Source organism: Anomalospiza imberbis, chromosome 20 (genome assembly GCF_031753505.1).
Source record: "Anomalospiza imberbis isolate Cuckoo-Finch-1a 21T00152 chromosome 20, ASM3175350v1, whole genome shotgun sequence".
Lineage (NCBI taxonomy): Eukaryota > Metazoa > Chordata > Aves > Passeriformes > Viduidae > Anomalospiza > Anomalospiza imberbis.
In genome coordinates this window covers 7,784,828-7,805,115 of record NC_089700.1, presented here as the reverse complement: position 1 = coordinate 7,805,115, position 20,288 = coordinate 7,784,828, and the positions used below count along the sequence as shown (strand labels likewise).

General features: G+C 42.8%; 1 protein-coding gene and 1 long non-coding RNA gene across 3 annotated transcripts in view; one reads left to right on the top strand and one right to left on the bottom strand.

Moving 5' to 3' along the window:
* Positions 1 to 20,288, bottom strand: part of PIGL (phosphatidylinositol glycan anchor biosynthesis class L) — a 51,876-nt gene that overhangs the window by 26,086 nt on the left and 5,502 nt on the right. The window contains exon 3 of one of the 2 annotated variants that reach the window (XM_068210553.1): positions 7,168 to 7,234. The exons of the other annotated variant lie outside the window; for it this stretch is intronic. Coding sequence (XP_068066654.1) covers positions 7,168 to 7,234 — 67 coding nt within the window. The remainder of the gene's footprint in view (positions 1 to 7,167; positions 7,235 to 20,288) is intronic. 2 annotated transcript variants of the gene reach the window in all.
* LOC137485831 (uncharacterized) lies at positions 1,666 to 6,397 on the top strand. The gene is made up of 2 exons (XR_011005470.1): positions 1,666 to 4,292; positions 6,061 to 6,397. It is a non-coding gene; the product is annotated as an uncharacterized lncRNA (long non-coding RNA).

Sequence of the window (20,288 nt, the reverse complement as noted above, 5' to 3'; positions counted from 1 at the left end):
AGCTCCCAGGGGAGGGAGGGATAGACTGACCTGGTCCCAAAAAAGGTGGACTGGTCTCTGCTAACTCCCTGGGCTCCATTATGTACCCCTTTGGGATGCTTCTGGTCACTCTGGTATTTCAGACAGTAACAGGGGAAGGACACAGCCCAAAGCACCATTGGCACTGTGAGGAATGAGCATCACCAGGTCCAGATGAAGTGATCAGGCAGGTCCCAGAATAGCTCCCAGATCATTCCTCATTATTATTGTTGGCTTTGCCATAGTGCCTCAGAATTCATCTGGGCCCTGACATTCTAAGTTGCCCTGACTGAGAACAAAAAGCCCAGCAATCCCACAATCACCACTGATGTTTTAAAACTGAAATACAAATCACCAGCAAAACCAGGAGTCTCTGAGGAGCAGACCACAGGACTTCACTCCTCCTTTAGTTTATTTTGTTTTGTAAAATGCTTGAAGAAAGGAACAGCTCAGAGGGGCAGAGCTTGGAACAGGGTGTGCTAAGTCATTCACCCAGAAGCCATGTCCAGCTCGCACGAGTCACGGCACCACTTGCTCAAAGACAGATTCCAGTTCCAAACTGGGGCAGGAGGTCTCGCTGTCCTGGCAGAAGGGCTGTAAGAGCACAGGTAGAAGGCAACGCCCTGTTGTTCTTAACTAGGTTTGCTCTGCAGTTCTGCCACACAAATGTCACGCATGCATCCTAACATGCCCAGGACCTCACAGTGGAAAAGATACAATCCCAAGGGGAAGGAACAAAAAGTCTCTCACAGCAGCCAGCAAAATCTTTCAGAGGCAAATGACTGAAATACCACAACCTTCATACGCCAAATAAACCTGGTGACCCTTCACCACAACCTTAATATTAAATCTGTTTGCTCCTGGAACGATAAATACACCATACTGTGTAGGCAAAACTGCAGTTCTGATTCTGGCCCGTGGAAGTCAAACAGGACTTTGCCACTGACTCAACAGCCAGACCCTCAAAAAGCAGGAGAGCCAAAAACATAATCACTCCAGCCAAAGAGATAGAGCTCGGTCTATCCCACATAACAAAAATACTACAGTCAGAAACCTCAGGAGACAGCTTGTAGCCAAATCAATCCCTCAGCCACTTTAATTAATCATCTAGAAAGGGAAAATACAGAATAGTGGCTTCATGGACATTGATTTCTCATGCCAAAACTTATGTAAATGCAGATTCAACTTCAGCAGAGATCTCCAGAGGATGATGGCCTGATTCCAAATGCAGCTTCCCATGTTGCAATGTTCCGACTTTTTTCTACCAATTCTACCCAAAAAAGTTTCCCGATTTCTCAGCCTCCCACAAACTCCCATCTCCTGCAATCCATTTGACCAAGGCAATGATATGGGAGCATTAATTCTTGCAGTCACGCTGCACCCACACAATGCTGATGTTCTGATGCCCTGGGCTCTCTAGCTAGGTGCAAATTTCAGTCCTACATCAAGTCACTTCCTTTTAGAAGACAACGCATCAGGAAGTTAAACACCTTTCTTACTCCTACAGACTTTACCGGCATGCAAAGTTTCTGCTCATGCAAACAACCCTCCTGCAGGCACTGCGAACGCCCCAGTTACAGGGCTCCATCAGCAAGCTCCTCTCTCTCCCCGCTCCCGGTGAAACCTCCCACAGCAGCCCAGCCAGGAACTATGCCTGGAACTCCATTTGCGACAGCAAAGTGGGCCTGGGCAACAATGAACAAACCGAGCAGAAGGAACGCGGGGCCCTTTGCGGCCGGGGCCGCTGCCAGCGTTATGCAATGCTCGCTATGGCAACCCCGGCGCTCGGCAGTAACCCCGCCGCAGGCACTGAACTCTGCCCCACTGGCGAGCGCCGAGCCGCCCACTCGCCCGGCCTGGCTGTTTACACTGCTCACATGACGGCCCGAGGGAGGCTCCTGGCAGCCGCTCCGGCAGCCAGCCGGATTTCTAGGACCGGCCAGCACTGCCAAAGGCTGGCAGCCGCTCCCTCCTGCGAGTTGCGGGGCCCGCCCGGAGCGCCCCGCAGAAGGGAAGGGCACGGGGCAGCGAGCCCTTCGTCCTCCCGACATCAACGCACTGAGCATCCAGCGAGGGGAGAGAGAAATCAGGAAGCTTTAAACAAGGGAACTGCATTGTTGCAAAGTGTGGAATATGTAAAAATCCCTTTGCTAAAATGTATAAATAGTAAAAAGTTCTGGTGGTTGATTTGTGGAGTTCCACCTGGCACCCAGGCTTGGCAGCTCTGAAATAAATAATCAATGTCTGTCTCGAGTGTGCCATTATTGGCTTGCTGCACACCGGGTAACAAATCCGATTTTTGCAGACAACAGTATCTTTTTTCTTTCCTTAATGAGTGGCAGATGAGTGAGGATAATGAACTGGAGCTGGGCACATAACACTCGTCAAGAGCTGTGTGCCATGAGCTGCACGTACCTGGGTTACACGAGGTTGCACAGAGCTCCCAGAGTGGCACAGAACTGTCCCAGCCCTGGGCTCGGGAGCATTAACCAGGGCACAGAGGGGGATTTGGAGACAGGGATGCTGTGCTCCACAAGTGCCTTGCTAAAATGGTGATTTAGTCTTACAGCACAATCCCGTAGGAAAAGCTGCAGATTCCCAACCCGCTGTGTGAGCGCTGCTGCTGCTCCGGCACTTTGACTGCATTTATTTCCACATGTTAACAGATGTTCATTAACTCACACCCCTGTGACGCTGGTATGGGGAAATGAGCGAATAATAACCTCCACACTTTCTAATGAGAGAATTAAGAGCTCAGGTAACTCTCGCTGGAGAGCCCGAGGCAGCAGAGCTGAGTCGGGCGGAGCCCGGAACGGAGCCCCGAGCCCGGCTCGGGCTGCAGCACCCACACTCTCTCCAGGAATACGTTCCACTGCCTGGGGCAAACAACGATCCGATCTTCAACAGGCCTCTTACCGGTGCTCTGCAGAGCCTCCCGTATTCCTGGGCACTTGGACAGAGCAGAAAACACGTTTACAGTTGCAAATGATCCACCATTACCACCAATACCAAAGGAGCTGCTTAAACATACCCCAAAACATGCCGGGGGGCCAAAGTGTGACCTCTGCATCACCTAATTGTGCTCTGTATGACACAGCCCTGGATGAGTCCTCGTGTCAATACTCATGGCTGCTCTTCCTTTTAGGAAAAAACTCATGTCTTGCCCTAAAATATTGTATTCTCCAGTAAAATCTTGCTTACTCTCAGTAAGAGGTTGTGTGGATTTCTCTTCTCATCTTTGCTATGACAAGTTCCTTGTCACAAGAATGGACCTTGCAGATACAGCTCTGAAAAGCAGTGCCTTGACACCAGAACTGCCTTTCACATGTTCATCCAGTTATCTCTACATCCAAATATAAAGGTTTCATTAGAAACAATAAAAAGGAAATTAGTTAGGTCTGGCTAATAATCCTGACACTCACAAATTTCAGTTTAAATCAGAGGCCCAGTCTCATTTCTGCAGGAACAGGCTGTTGCAGTTCTCTGACCCTCACTGGTGACAGCAGCTGTGGGAGTTCTCCTCCAGGCCTCAGTCCCTTGGCACCAATCCTGCAAAGCCCTCACCTCTCTCCCCCACGGGTCAAACCTCTGCCTGCAAATGTTTTTATCCTGCAATATTATACCGTGCCTTTCCCAAGGCAAATGATAAACCAGCCTTGGCAGCCCATGGTGTGGCTACTTACAACAAGAAGAGAAATGCTGAGTATTTGGCTTATGAAACAGAAATACAGGAAGAAAATATTTATAACAATGCTACTGTTTAAATAATGGAGACCATAATTTATTACAGATGTGACCCTTCTCCAAAATGAAGGGTTTAAATCTTGCTGATGCAATGTAATGACAAGAAGTAGAATGGACTTAATGAAGAATTCAACCAATTTCAATTCTGAATTGCCCCTTTTTATCACCTGCCATTTTGTACCCCAAAACAAGAACAAAATTTGCTTCTTTCAAGTACTGTTTGTCAGACTTTTCAGTGCTCAGATTTAAAAACTGATTGATAGAAAAATATCCATCCTTCATCCTAAAAGAGACTGAGCACTTTTACATTTAACAAAATGCAGTTAATTATTAACAGATAAAGATGAGAAAATGGCACGGAACTCAGGCAAGATTTGTCATGCTTACAGTCACATATAAAGAATGCAGAATGTATGTGCATGGAAGGGAGGACGTGCAATGAATTATTTCAGTGCAAATGGCAATTGCAGAGAAACAGACTGCAACACTGAAATGAGAAACCCTGAGACTACTGCACAAGGAGTCTGCAGGTACAATGAGACTGAGTTAATATGTGACCGGATAGAAGAGGGGGCATGACTTGGCATGGAACTGTAATCAAAATGTTTTCATATAATGCTTCACTTGGCACAGAAAGATCAAGTAACAAAATATTCACCCCAAATCCCACTTCAGTTGCTAAAAAGGCATTTCAGTTTCCTGTGCTGCCGTAAAAATACTTTTTTCATTTTAACCAAAATGGATTTAAGAAGCTACAAGAGGCAAAAGATGCTCAATGATGTCTAGCAAAGAGTTCATTTCCCTTCTTCCTGATGGAATAAAATTGAAATTATAAAACTCCACCCACATTTGCTAATCTAGTGCCCACTAGGAAAAAGGTGAATATGCAACAAATGAAAACATTCGCTTCCTATTTGCTTCATCAAGTTCTGTTTTCTCCTTTTCAAAAAGCTGGTGTTGCATCATCTGAACAGCATTTCCTTCAGAACAAATTATCTAAACTCTTCAAAATTGGCTTCAGTATCTCCACCAACAGCAACCTAAAACTCCATGAGCAAACAAGTAAAATTCATTGAATTCTTTGGAGATACTGAGTATCTTTTACAGTCTTTTACTCATTATATGAAAATACCTGAAAGTGTTTAACCATTTGCCAGCATCACTTACCTGCTAATAGAACATCTTATTCTATTCACAGTTGCTGTGTGTTGGGCATTCTGCATTGCTGGCACTCTTTGTTGGTGGGGCTGGGCTCTCTTAAACAAAATTCCTATGGTAGTGGGGTTATATTAAATGTATACCTAGCAAATGTCCTTTAAGGAACTGATTATTTTTAATAGTTTGCTGTAATCTGAAGTACCACACCCACCACCTTCTAATTCAATCTTACACTAGAACAGAAAAACGTTGTCATTTTATGTATACTGATTGAACTAGGGCCAAGGGGAATAAAACCATTAAGGTTTCACGTGAACTCAGAGAAGAAAGACTTCTTTGGTAATATAATTACAGAGCACAGAGCTTGTAAGAGGAAATGAACTACAGAGATTTATTTGATTAGACTTTTTTTTTCCTTTTCCTTTTTAATGATAGCAAGGGCTCTCCTTCCCCTACCCCTTCCAGCCTAACAGTAGATGTTAAGCAAATTCTTGGCAGGCAGGAACTGGGACTGTTACAGAGGGATGTTTCAATGGGACAGTGTTGTGGGATGGAGTGTGTCCAGTTCAGTTTTGAGTATCTCACCCATTGCTGATCAACACTCCAGCTGTATGAAGAGTTTGCTTGTACAAGGAGCTGATGTTGTGTCCTACCACATCACCTTTCCAGCATCAGGGCAAAGAAGGAGCAAGGATCTGTGAGCCACTTCAGGGGCTGTGCAACAAGGGCAGTGACCAGTTTACTTCGTTGTCTTGGTAACGCTGTGGTTGACCTGGGCTGACCAGATCAGTGTGACTTAATCATCCTAAGAAGGAAACAACTGCAACAAGTGGCAGAGCTAATTACTGTAGAGTCCCTGTGCCTCACCTTCACAACCTTTGGCCTGCCTAAGCATTCAAACAATTCTGATTGTGCAGCTCCCTGGGACAACCAAATGACCTACAGCACTTAGTGCACTCTGTACCATGGATCTGTATCTATTGAGTACCCCCACACTCCTTTGGGTCTCAGGGAGCAGCAAGTTATAAACTCCTATTTACACTGTGTCAATATAGAGGATTTTACTGTTAGTTACAATGTAAAGTACATGTTTTACCTACTCACTGTGTTTAAGCCCTGTTTTTCTCTCTCTCTGTACAGCCATGCAGCTGTGGGGATCATCTGGGAGACTAAAACAAATGGTGTCCTGATATAATCATAGCAGAGCTGGAGGAAAGGCAATTTCAGCAAAAATCTTGACAGCAGAATCTGCTTCTGTTTAAGTCTGACCTGTTCTCCTAGCAGAAGCAGCATGACAGAATGTTTTGCAAAAGATTTGTATTTATATGCTTGGCTGTCAGCTCTAGATGTTGCTCCTTGTCTGTATAATAATTACATGGAATGTTCAGTGGAGATGTTCTCTAAATTGAAATAAACAGAATCAATACAGACTTCACTGCACTGTCACACCACATGAATAAAACATGCTGATGGATTTTCTTGGCCAGTGTTCAACAGGGATTTATTTGGTCATTGTTATTGCTATGCAAGGTGCATGTTAAATGGTGTGCCAGCAGTTGAAAAACGCCATTTCTGTCTAACTTCTACCTACTGTTGTTACCAGTAACTCCTAGGATTCCTCAAATAGAAAGAGTTGCATATTTATCTCTGCCACACAGTACAAAGGAAGAAAAAGAAACATTTTGAAAAATAGCTATGAACAATGGTTAACACTGGATAGGGATCTAGGGGACAGATATTATATAAAAAATTACTCAACATAATTTTACAAGTTAACTTTGAATCCTCTGCATTTCTTGTATGTATTTCTCCAACATCAAACCATCCTTTTTTTTTCATGCTGCCTGATGGAACTGCTGCAGTTCACTGACTCCTGGACCTTTCACTTTGCAGTTTATACATCCTTTAGAAGGTCTCACAAAACGACAGCCAAACCCCTAAACATGGTCACTTCCTTCATCATCCCAAGCAGACCAAGGTTGTTTCAGTTCACTGCAAGGCACTGAAGCATGTACAGGTCTCATCTGATTACAGAGAGCCTGTAATGCCCCGAGGCCACTGCGACTGTCAACACAGCTGTCCCTGTGTGCTGAGACAAATGTCCTGCTGGGCAATCCCTGAGTCAAAATGGAAACACAACTTCTGACATGGATTAGGGGTAAGGACAAGCACTGTAAATAGGCCAGGAAGCCAGGGAAGTTTATTAGGTATTACTACAGGAGATTCTATTGAGCTCTTAGGAAGTACCTTGACCCTGGTGCTGTTCTGCAAGTCCAAGTATTCTGAAGTATTTCAGTTCTCTGGTCACCTGTTGCTAAGATAACATAAAAATGAACATTTTCTGAGCATGTCTCAGACACACAAGACCACACAGAATATGTATAAAGCTCACAAAGAAGGGAGGTGCAGAGATCTGCACTCTAATGGCATAATTAGCTCGTGAGAAAAGCAGTCTTGCTGCATCAGCACTGAGCAGCTCCCACCTTCATCCACACAACACTCACCCATCCCACACCCTCATCCATCCCACAGTCACCCATCCCACACCCTTACCTATCCCACCCCTTCACCCATTCCACCCTCACCCATCCCAAACCCTCAGGAAAATCCTGGCAGGGCTGCAAAGGCAGAAATTCTGTTTCCTGACACAAACTCTGCAGCAGAAGCAAACTGGAGCAATCCAGTCCCTGAAACCACTGAACAATCCCCTGAATGTACATCCTGAGGGTTAAACATCCCCAAATAAATAAATCTGTTAATGCAGATCACTTGAAGACCAAACTAGTCTGGGCAATGGTGCCTAAACATTAAGATCTGCAGGTTTATTTTTCTAATACCTCTTCATATTATTTCTTTTTAATTAATTTTCTGGTCATCTGTGGCTTTGAAAATGATTGATTCAGTAGGTATCAGCTCCCACATCTGGGCTTTCTTTAAACAAAGTCACAAAAATGATGACTCTTCTCCTACATAATACTTTATTGCTTCCTACGTTCATGCTTTTGGTGTTTTAATCATAACTAGAGGCTCACACACTCCCATCTCAGCAAGTACAGTATGCTGGATAAGCCAACAAAACATTTACAGTTGAAGGCTTGCCCAGACATCTAATATTTTATCATAAAAATATGAAATTTTCTTTTGCTCTGAGTCACTGATAAAAAATTTACTTCATGGAACATTTGAAATGGAAAAAAAAAAAAAAAAAGGAAAAACAGGCCTGGAAAAGAGGATTCAAAGAAGTGGCAGGACCATTCCTAACCTTGGGCCCTGTCCCTGCCCGTTCAGCTGCTCCAAGGGCCAGGGAGTGTTGGTGACACCACAACAGTGACAGTGCCACACACAAAATTCAAACCAGGCTGTGGTGAGGGCCAAGCCAGCAAAATTCCTACCTACCTCTTCCTGCAGCCCAGTGTCAACCCACTCATTTTAAATAATTCAGTTCTTTCTAAAACAACTCTCTCTCTAAGGATAGAATTTAATTTCCCCAGTTTGTTGTATTAATAGGGATGGAGTGATGCATTTCTCCTTACTAAATTAACTTTTAGTCATGGTTTGTGCAATTTTGAGTTGAGATGGAAGCTGGAGCTCCAAATCATAACAGCATTTTATAATTGTTTCCAAACAACTGGGTAAATTATATCAGAATTTCTAGAAATAATGGAAAAGCTTATCAAAACACAGTATTAAAAACTAACACATGCAGTAAACAAAGATAATATTAACTGTAGTTAAGGAGATAAAGCAGTTGGTTTTGGATCACACATGCTGTTGAGGCATCTAAAAAATTAGTAGAACAGACTTTCACATCTATTTTTATTCACAGACCACAAGATGAAAAAGGATTTCCTCCTTCAGTTTTGAATGAGCTTCTCAACTCTGAATTACTGAGTGTCTGATAAGACAACTCAAAAGGAGTCTCTCACTCTAAAATAGTCTAGTGCTAAGTGAGAGGACTCCTTCCATTCTGTAGTTTTACTTTCTCTTAAACAGTGGCAGGAAAAAGCACAGTGCCTGCCTCTTTAATTTCATGTAAGTTATCATGTTAAGAATATATGAATCTTAGTTCTTAGTACAGATGGTCATAAATGCACATTAAATCACAATGTTTTATTTTAAACCATTTAATTTAACATAATAAAATATTAATAATTGCAATAAATTTTGATCCATACTGCTCCAGTGGCTTTTGGTTTTACAGGGGAAAATCAGACCCGTCAGGTAATTAATTCTTGTGACTGATTGTAGTTATTATCAGTGTCATAAGCTTTTAAAGCCAGCAGGACCACTATGGTCATTACTCTCATAGAAAATGTGTACAACAGCTCAACAGACCCCACCCACCAAAGCTCTTCCCAGTGCTGGTCCTCCTGCATGACCATCAAGTCATCTCATGGATAAAGCAAATAGCTGAAGCATTTTAAACATCCATTATTAGGCCTGTTTTCCACTTCTTTCATCATTCTGGTGGCAGTTTTCCAAGTATTTTACACCAAGATATTGAACTAGAACAAGAGAATCTCAAACAACACCTGAAGAAGCAGTAACAACTCTTTACTCCTGTCTGATATTCAAAAACTGGGAAATACACATGCACAGGTGAAGTGACACAGTGCAGCATTCCTTGAGCTGGGCTTGGCTTAAAACAAAGGACTCCTAGCTCTCATCTGCATGTTCAGATTCCTGATTACACTGCCTCCAGCAAATGAGTGTGTGATAATCCTGTGGAAGAACCCCTTCAACCCATTCTCTGTTCACAGGCAGAGGGAGAAGAGGAGAGAGCACCAAGGTGCAGCCTCAGCAAACTGGGCTGGTCCTGCTGCTGGTGGTTTAATGATACAATGAAGAACTGAGAGCCCTGTGCCTGTCCCCAGGCTCTGCTGAGAGAGCAAAAAGAGCCTCTGGTCACCTCCTTCCCACGAGTGAGCTGAGCATGGGGATTCAGTGAGTTCAGTGAGTTTGCCCTTGAACTGCTGTGGGCTGCATTTGGCACTCTGCTTTTAGATCAATGCATAACCCAGGAGTAATCTTATCTGGCAGGAACAGGGGGGTTGAGGGGAGGAACACAGCCTTAGAGGTGAGGAGAGCAACTCTTCTAAATGTTAATGGGTTAAGAATAGAAATGTCAAATGCCTGCCTTATCAGAAGGCCCCATGTGCAAACAGGCACCGAGCTCAGCAATCAGAGCACCAGCTGGGGACAAATGTCAGAAGTTAGTTACTGTAGCTGTAAACACCAAAAGCAGGATGGTGCAACTGGGAAACCTCCCAAGACACTTCTGGTTTATACAGATCACTGGGAAAGTCCAACTGCCAAGTCTGGCTGGAAATTATTTCAGTCTTAGAGCTGCTGTGGAAGCAGAGAACACCTGTGAGCTGTGTGGTGGCCCCACAGTGAGCCACTGTAGGAGGGGGTGTTGAGTGTGTCCTGTATCCAACATCCTGTGCTGGCTCCAGATCGCTCCTGCCAGAACTCAACATTCTCCTGGAATAAGGAGTATGAGGATGAAGACAGAAAGTCCTTCCTCACCTCCCCGTAGGTACAGAGAGCACTAAACAGCAGAAGCTGCGTGAGGACTGTGCACAACATGTAATGCATTGGGGTGGAATAAGAGATGAGGAGCACAGGAAAAAAATATCTCCCTTAAATACTAATACATTTTTAGCCCAGTTCTAATTAATCTTCTTGTTGGCATCCAAGGAAAGAGGCCAGAAATTGTATTACAGTGGGCAGTAATCTTCTTGCAGATACAAGCAATCAACTTGCAGAAATGATGAAAAGCACAAACACACCCTGGTGTAAGAGTTACTGTGAGGAGCCTTTGCCAGTCACCAGAGCATCCAGCCTGGCACCTTTTGCTTGCAATAAGTTGTCAATAACGTTAATCAGCTGATTCCCATTCTCTGAAAAGATTGGCAGTGAGCAGCCACGTTAAGAATACTGCTGTTCCCTCTCTCCTGGTACTGGGATTGCCCCAGGAGAAGGTTACCTTAGTTTGGGAAACAGACACAGGACACCTGGCACAGCTCCCTGCTTTCTGCAGAACAAAGAGCACTATTCTTGTCACTCTGCTCCCAGCTGTAAACAGCTATCAAAGGAGAGGGTTAACTGCCACGTAAAACATGGACAAGGAATAGTAACTACAAATCCAGCAAAGCTAAAAATATTTTATCCCACAAAAGGGATAAACAGGATCTGTGCTCATAGCTCAGAGATCATATTCTAACCATTGAATAGTTACTTTAATTGGTAAAGATGGGGTTACATTTGAAAACAAAAAAGGAATGCACCCATTTGAAGCCATTGCTCTCTGAAAGATGATTTTTTGACGTTTGTACCACAAAGTGACACTCTGCAGTTAACTGGCCGTGCCTCCAGCCTCAGCCATAGGGGAGAACATCATAACCTACTTAAATCTGCAGGCTGCATCCTCTCTGCAGCAGAGCTCCCAAACGGGCACAAAGGGCTCATTCCCCCCACCAGCATTACTCGGCATCTGTTTATCCCCCGCTCTCCTGCCAGCATCTGCTCCTTTGCTGACACACATGAGCTGCTCCTCTGCATTGCCGCCCTCGTCTGCAGTCTGGGAACTCGAGTTCATCCATTTGAAAGAGCACAAATATTCAGCAGCACGCATTTCACACACATGGCATCACTGAGCTCTATTAACAGTTCTGTTCAACCCTGAAGCTACTGGATTTTCAGTGACAGCTCCAGCATGTTAATGACTAGGGATGTTTTCTGAATTCATGTAGGGAAGAAAAAGCTTTTGTAAAAATTCAAGATTTTACCTTTTTCTATTCACAGAAAGAATGACCAAACTTATTTATCCTATGAGTCACATCCTGAAGGCTTCACATGGCTGACAGCCTCAAGAGATATAATATACATTCTGGAGAGCCACTGCAGGGGAGAGAGAGGCTTTTCATCTCTCATTTCTTGAGCTGAGAGCTCAATTGAACTTAGTTCAATTTAGGAATAGGAAACACAACCCAAGTCTTCCAGCAGCACAATGACATTTCCCGAGTTGCTGCAAATTTGAATGAAATAATTTGCCAACTCTGAATGAAGCTGTGGAGATTCTGCCACAACTCCTCTGTTTCATTATGCAGGAGGCAATTTTGAGAATGCTGCCTCAGCTCTGCTGTTTATTGTGTGGACGTGTCTGCCTGCTACAAGTCCTGTCACTGCCTCTCATTCTGACACACGCTGGCGTTTTCTTGGCTCTCACTCACAGCAGGGGAAGAGCACAAGGGTATTGCAGAAACACCTCCTTTCTTCATCCCTCTTTAACATGTTCACATTTTAAAGATGATTCTGTGAGCACATTTCTTGCAGCTGAAACTGTTTCATAGAGATTCAAAATTGGGCAATAAAAATGCATAACCCACCACAGCAATAAATGCAATCCAGGAGAGACCATATGCAATTTTCTGACCTGTGTTATTTCTATGCTGTCATCATTCTGAGGCATTTGATATGCTGCTCTTTGGTTTAAACCCAAGAATGGCATCTGAATTTTTACCATAATAAACTTTCTCAACAGACTTTGCATTCTCATTATTCTATCCATACAAGCCACAAGGATTTTTTCCTCCTTAAATGTCCAATCTGCAGGCAATGGTTGTGAAACTCCATTATTTCCAGGAACTGCTGGCAAACCTACTGCTGTCTGCTCTTCTCAGTATTGCCTGTATTTTCCTTGTTCAGCCTTAAAAGCCAAACTCGGTTTGCAAAAATGTCTGGGTTTCTTGATGCCAGAACTGAATAAAGAGTAGAACAGGACAGAATTAGATGGTTTTATTATGCTGAAAAGCCATTAACTCACATTAAAGTCTGTAAAACAACAAGAGCATAAAACTGGAAATAGATGCTCAGCCTTAAATCCTATTACTCAGAAATTTTCCTAGACATTACCCATCTTTTTGGTAATGTCTTTTTAAGATCCACCTTAAATCTTTTTAAGCTCCACCACCCTCATCTGATCTTTACAATAAAAACAATGTGGAATATTTTTTAAAGTTGTAACTACTTGGATTCTCATCATTCAGTAAAGTGAAAATAATCTGTAAAGAAAGGCAGCCTGAATTGTCCAATATAGGTGATGTCTGCCACAATTTGGTCTTCAACAGGCAGAGGTAAAGAACAGACAGGTATTCCCAGTTGCCTGGGAAGAGAATACACAACAGGAGATACAGCCAAGAAAGCTGGGATATGTGACAAAGATTCTGGATTATTCAAATCTTTCATCAGTCACGATGATCCAAAAGCTACAATGGAAAACTCCCCACCTAAGGGTTATCTGCAGGACCACACAGTGATCTCAGCCACACACAGCAGATCTTCACAGAAAGCAAGGGAATTACTCCAAATTTACACTGGCAGGACCAAGATCAGGATCTGACCAGATCCAAACAAAAACCAAACAATGCCATACAGGCTGTAAGAACAATCAGCAGTCCATGGGGTGTGAAAGCAATGGAGACCTCTGTGATTCCGATGCACTTCAGTGACTGAAAATATTCCAGTGCTATTGTTCTTCCTCTCCAAAACATCTTGGACATCATCCCGTGTTCCTGAGCAATCCTGACAGACAGCTCTGAAAAGATAACTGACAAACTCACAATGGCCTGAGCTTCCTCAGCTGAGTATTCCCTTTGATTCCATTTGGGGAAGCTGTAATGTATGGAGCAGTGGCTGAGGCTGAGTCCTGGGAAGGGGAAAGCGACCATCCATGATGTCAGCCGAGTTCATTCCTAAATGCAAACCACATTGGGCTGTCGAGCACAATAATAAAAACCTGCTGACCTAGTTTCCTGCAGAACAAAATCCTCTGTCTCCCCTCCTTCTGTGCCAAACCTAAATCAGATCTCAAAATTAACCCTTTGACTAGCAAGGAAAACTCTAATAACGGTCCTCAACACTCATACAGCATCTCACACCATGAGAATAGCATGGAAACAGCAACTGCTCCATTCCCACAGCTCTGCAAAAAGGGAGGGTTATTGCAGGATGAAAGTAAGACCCAGACAAGGTCAGACACCTTAGCAGACTTCAGCTGAGGAATTATTCTCTTCCTTCCAAAGGATTTTGAAGCGCCATGCTCCAACTGCTTTGTTTGTAACATTTCTTCTATGCAGATATAAAACCTTTGTTCATGATGTGGCAAAAAAACAACAGCACAGCTCTGCTTTTTGAAAAACTGCATCAAACCATTCAAGAAAGGACCATTGTTCTTCCCAAATTTTGCAATGTCAACTTGCAAGTCCCTTTCTGGAAGATGAGAGCTTGTCTGCTCCAAGTGTCTGGCGAAAGTGCTCCCTTGTAATGGCTTCACTTCCTCAGTGACGCAATGTTTCATTTGAAGGGATGCCTGGGGGAGCTTCAGAATGCACCCAGAATGCAAAAATAACAGGGCATGTCACAACAAACTCAGCCAAGAATATACAAATGGGAATTCTTTGGCTGCAGGATGCTTCCAAAGGCAGCTCTGGATCATGCTGCTGCTGCAGAGCAGAACCCACTGCAGTCAGGTAGGAGCAGATGGGGAGCCTCAGATTCCAGACTGCTGAGAGCACCTTTGCTGGCTCACACTGACACTGTCAACTGGAGGAGTTTTCAGTCATGTGTCAAAGAGGGTTTTATTAACACAAGAGTGGAGATTAACAACTGCTATAGAGCTTTACAAATGGGTATTTTACAATGAGGTGACCAATGTGCAACCTGCAAGTAGAATTGCTGACTGCAGCCAGAGCTTTCAGCAGCTGTAAGAAGGACCCTGCACTGAATAATTTAATCACTTGTTGGTCCTGCATGAAGTGAGAGAGCTTTGCCTACATCCAGACAGCAGCCAGGACCTGGAACAACTCCAGAGTTTCCTACAACAGCATTTGAAAAGAGAAGGAAACAGGAAAGTGACAACTACAAGGCATGTCAGCAATGCCACTTCACCTGAGAAGAGGTTGCTGTCTCTGCCACATTGTCAGTCTCTGCAGGGAAGCTGTTAAGGGTTACAGAGTAAAGATAGCACTTAATACACTGTACCCTCCAGGGAGTTTGAAGTGAAGAACAAAAAACCTGGATTAAGGAACACTGCAAAGGTTATGTAACTACATCTGTTCTCTGGATGCTGCATCTTCACAGGTGAACTCCACAAAAGCTTCTGCTCCACCTTGGAAATGAGGAAGACAGAAGTCTGAGTTCCCACAGACTTACTACTAACATTGGTCAAGGTTAGAAAGATGATGATGGAAAAAGAGCGTCTTATTCATCAAATCTGCTCCCTGAGGGCTCAGGAGTTGTACATGCTTTTTTTATTGACACAAACAAGCTTTAACTTCTATTGTCTTGCAGAGGAAGAGAAGGCTGAACTCAGTTCTGGCTCACAATATCATCTGCAATTCCAGCCAAATCCCAGCCACACAACTTTTATTACTGGGAGGATGTCAGAGGCAAAAGACACAGCTGGAAACTCAGATCCCAGACTGAGCTTTGCTGCGCTGGCAGGGAGACAAACCAGTTTTTGATTTGTATGTAAACAGAGCCAATCTGAACTGGAAGGTCATTAAGAGAAAACACATTTTACACAATACCCGTTGTACAGTTCCCTTTCCAACTTTCCCCATACTAACATTTTTTTTAATAAGACTTTGTCTTCTCTCGTTGACTGTTTCAGTGACAATTCCTGGGCGTGCTGAAGTCAATGGCCAACCCCCACTGGAACTGATGGAACTGAAATTCTTTAGACTGGATCCCAAGGAGGAGTTTGCCCAAGAGAGACTGCAAATCTCCTCCTCTGCTTTCCAATACAGTAATTACCTGCAGCAAATGCAAGTCCATTGCAGATGCAAAGGATGATGTTTCCAAAGCATGTCACAGCCTCAGATCTCACAGATTTACTTTAACTGAGGTACTTATATTTTCTACTGTAGCCACAATTAAAATAAGATTATGAGAATCCACAAAGAAACCACACAGTTCTTGTGATCAAGGCATTAATGCCCGATCCATTATTGTGAGAAGGCTTTTAAAAGCATTCCCAGCAGAAATAGGAATATATTTTCCCTGAGTAAGCTTGGAGGAATGCAGAGATTCAAAAGCTTAAGCAGAATCCCTGCTAGATTTTTTTTTCTGTTTGTTCCTCCTTTTTAACTTGCTGTGATTATTTATATAATTGTTACTCTTTAAGGGTAAGAGTTAAGCATTTCTCTGAAAAAAGACCCGTGTCTGCCTATAATTAACAGCTGCAGATTCAAATGAGGGACTAACAGAGATGTTGCTGGGCTATCAAAGCAGGGAACCTTCAGAAGCAAAAGGAAAGTGCCTGTCATTCTCCATTAGTTCTTCAGGGTCACTGTTGGCATAACACACTGAATTGTTCCATGTGTAACCAGCAAAATAAAGAGGTTGTTGTAGTTTGCTGTGCTTAAAAGGGGACTCCTGGGTATAACTGTTGAAAATAGCTTTAATCTAAAGACTGTATCTTTCTATAGCTTCCTGGAACCATGAAGAAAGTCCACTCAAAATGTTTTAACAGGAAATCAGCAAACCCAAAGACACTTCCTTCTGCTTGGACACAAGTATTCTAGTGACAGAATGGCTCCCAGCCAGGAAATCTGTGTCCCCAGGAGACAGCAAAGCTGGGACAAGAACCATCTGCAAATCCAGGATGGCTCCTTGGAGCTTTCTTTGCTCTGAAAATGATGCCTGTCTTTAATGTATGTGGAGGACTTTCAAAAATCATTCATGAAGGAGTAGTAAATGAAGTTCTGAATGAACTAAGAACAAACAAAAGGAAAAAAAAATTCCTTGTAATGGATTTTCCTGTTCTCCTGCATTTCAGATTCCTGAAATGCAGCCATTATGCACAGCTTTATTTCTTTTCTTACCATAAGCTTAGCAATGCTGATGGTTTTTAAGTCAAATCAAACTTTCATCAGTTTCAGGGGATGGCTGGGATCCCTCTTCTCATCTTCCAGGTTTTGAGATCAGTATGTCATCGTTTTTATTCTGCTAAAATCATCTTGAGAATTCAAAGTATAAATTTCAATGCAGAGTATTTTGATTTGATTTCCATAAACCATTTTGTCCTCTAGCTGTACTCCTTCTTTCTCCCTGCATTTATTCTGAGCCCTTGGCTCCTCTGGCCAGGCTCTATCCCTCAATCAGTCCCTGCTGTGACTTCACTGATGTGCTGGGACAGGTCTCTGTTGACACCTAAGGGAGAATCCTCGAGTGCTTCCAAAGGTACCACTCCTCATTGCCCTGCTGAGGGAATCCAGGGCCCCCTGGCTCTGAAAGGATCTTTTTCCCTTTCCCCCTTGGTGGACAGCAAGGGAGTTCCTTTTGCTGGAAGGCTGAGGAAGAACCTGGTTCATGGCAGCCCCAGGGGGAAAAAAAGGGCAGATTTCCTTATTGACAAAAATACCTAACTCAGGACAAAATAGCTAAACCTCACTTAGTGCAATACAAGGCTTTGTTTCAGAAAGCAGCTTTCCTGGAGGGCTGTGAGACAGCTCAACCCCCAGAAGAATTTCCTCTTAAATTACTGCATAGAGCAACACTTATAAAAGCAGATGCCTGAAGGCAGACTTTTATATAATCCTTTTTATCAAGTGTTCTGAGGTCCTAAAATGCCAGCAGGAACTGCCATGTGGGAAAGCATTTTGAAAAAATTATCTATTTAGAAATGTAAATATAAATAGGTGGCCAAATCTTTTATTGTCTTCTCAGAAAGAAAAAAAATTACATTTCCAGAATTACACCAAACAGAAATGAAATTAGGCTACAGATTGATAAATATCAAGATCCCCACCTGACTGACAAACTGCCTTTTTGTCATGATGAAGCTTGTTAGTGTTCAGGATGATTTTGAGTGTGTTTGGCTGATTCAAGGGATGTAAGTTGATTTCCCTGCAATACACACTGAGCATGTGATCAATTTACATGTCAGATTTCTGGTCCCACAGATGTCGTTCTTAATTACAGAAAATTCTGGGGGAAAAAGGCCTTTACAGCATTGCTGGGATAAGGAAGATTAAGAAAATCCCATCATTCACTCCTGAAATATGCAGCTCCTCCAGAATAAAGCATGGCAGTAATTTTAATCAGCATACAGATCAGCTTTTTAGAATTAGCAATAAAATAAAATGTCAAACTATGATACCATGGGGAACTTAGGAAGACAAAATGTAACTCATTACCACAATTACTCCAGCAGAATTAAAACTATTAACTACTGATCCCAAAATATAAAACATTAGAATGGGAAAGAAGAAATATTAGGCAATAATATCACCTTTGTGATGGAAACACATAATAAGTAAGATGAACACATTTTTTAGAATCCAACAGCTCTGTGCACTCAGCACCCTCCATCAATAAACCCAAGGACAATAAATCCAAACTGGATCAATGGGATGGACTTAATGATTGTGCTTCTAAATTCTAATAAAAAGCCTCAGATTTCTAGTGATATATTTTGTTCTCTGAAGGGCCTGAGTGTTTTTGTATCTTTGTGATCACCACAACCAGACACACACACTATTTACTTAAGGATATATTTTTCCCATGACCTTACAGACTCATTTCTCTGTCATGGAGAGGTCATGGAAGGAAGTTTGTTAGAAGTTAAGTATGAGGAAGTGCAATAAAGCCTATTTATCTTATAGGAGGAAAAAAATAGTCCAACACCACAGAATTATTACATAAAAAATGTAAAAAAAAAAAACATTTTGAGCCTCTCTGCAGCCTCATAAATATAGCCTGTGATAATGCATGGGCAGATGTCCTCTCTCCTGTGCAGTGTCTGATCAGAGCCCTTTTGGACTTCAGTGAAATAATAATAATAAAAAAGCAAAGGGAGTGCAATTTCCATGGAAACTTGGAAAGAGATGTAACATTGTTTGCCGTAAGCGTCCGACTGTGAATGGAAAATTTTCCAGTTTACACAGTTCTCAGCTATTATTTTCTTTGCAGTGCAAACTTGGGCCAAATATTTTCTGTCATATTAAAGATGCTAATAGTCAGTTTTACTTTCTGTCCAGAACAACTGTGCACAAAAGCTTCAGAATCCACAGTAAAACATCTCATATTTATCTTTCCATGAACCCAAAATACAGATTAGAAAAAAAGAATAATTTAGGCTTCCTTTTATCTGCTTCTTTTCAGAAAAAGAAGGCAGATCAGAAATCATCTCCTCTTTATGTGCAATGTTTCAGACTAATAGACAGCCAGAGCATTGGCAGATGTGCCCACTGTAAATGGGAGCTTAACTCATAGGAAAATCTGCTGTTGAAGCACATAAGATGATAAAAATATACCAAAAGCACCGAGTTTACATTAACATTTATACAATTAATGAAGCGACCTTTATCTTACATGAGTTTCAGAACTCACTCTCTTGCTACTCCTCCCTTACTCAGCAGCAGGAATAATTGTGACAGTCCAGAAATTAACTTTGAACAACACAAGCCCAAGTTCTGAGCTGGGCTGCTCCAAGTGTTAAGCGTTGTGTGGGAATGGTAACAAAAGTGGACTGTGAAACTTTTCTCCCCTAAGTGCAGCTGGTTGGTGTAGTGTGGGAGCTGTGACAATGACATGGCAGCTAAGAGAACACCTCTGCAAATCTGGTGCCTGACCTGTACTAGTCACAAGCTGGAAGAGTCCAGAGCTCAAATCTAATTTAGTCTGGAACAAGTGTGCATGGCCAGATATTCCTGCCCTTCCCACTCCTGGACATGTCCCACAGAGCAAAGAACTTTGCTGCAGGAAATGTGTGGTGATCTCAGATTTCTAGGGCTGAAATGTGGGTACAGTTTGGGGCATATTTGTGCAGATTTCAGCTGTCTTTAAGTGAGATAACAAATACAATGGCAACATCAAACACAGCTCCTGAAGGATCCAGGCAGAGCAGTTGTGTGATAGAGACTGAACTGGTCCTGCTGGGAATCCTGGGTATCCTTGAGAGAGGCATTGTTTAAGGCAAGGCACTGCTTAAGAAGGATTTGGTGTTTACCACAGATTTCATCATAGGCTGACTGAAGCTTTCTCTTCACAAGTTCACACACAGTCCCAAATGTCATGTGGCTCTTACACCTGCCTGCCCAGAGAGATGACAGAGCAAGTCAATCACCTGGCTTTGATAATCTATTTCCCCTTTTACATCTTGCAAATTCTACTCACTCGCTTGTAGATGACACAAAGAAAGAGGAAGCAGCATGACTCAGCTCCACACTACAATGGCTGGAGCAGATCCAGACCTTGCAATCCTTTGGGCTTTCCTTACCAAAACACAAAGCTGCAGCTTGGCTAATGTAAAGCATGCAGTGTTTGTGTAAGCAATGGGAGATGGGCAGCAGGCCAGCAGC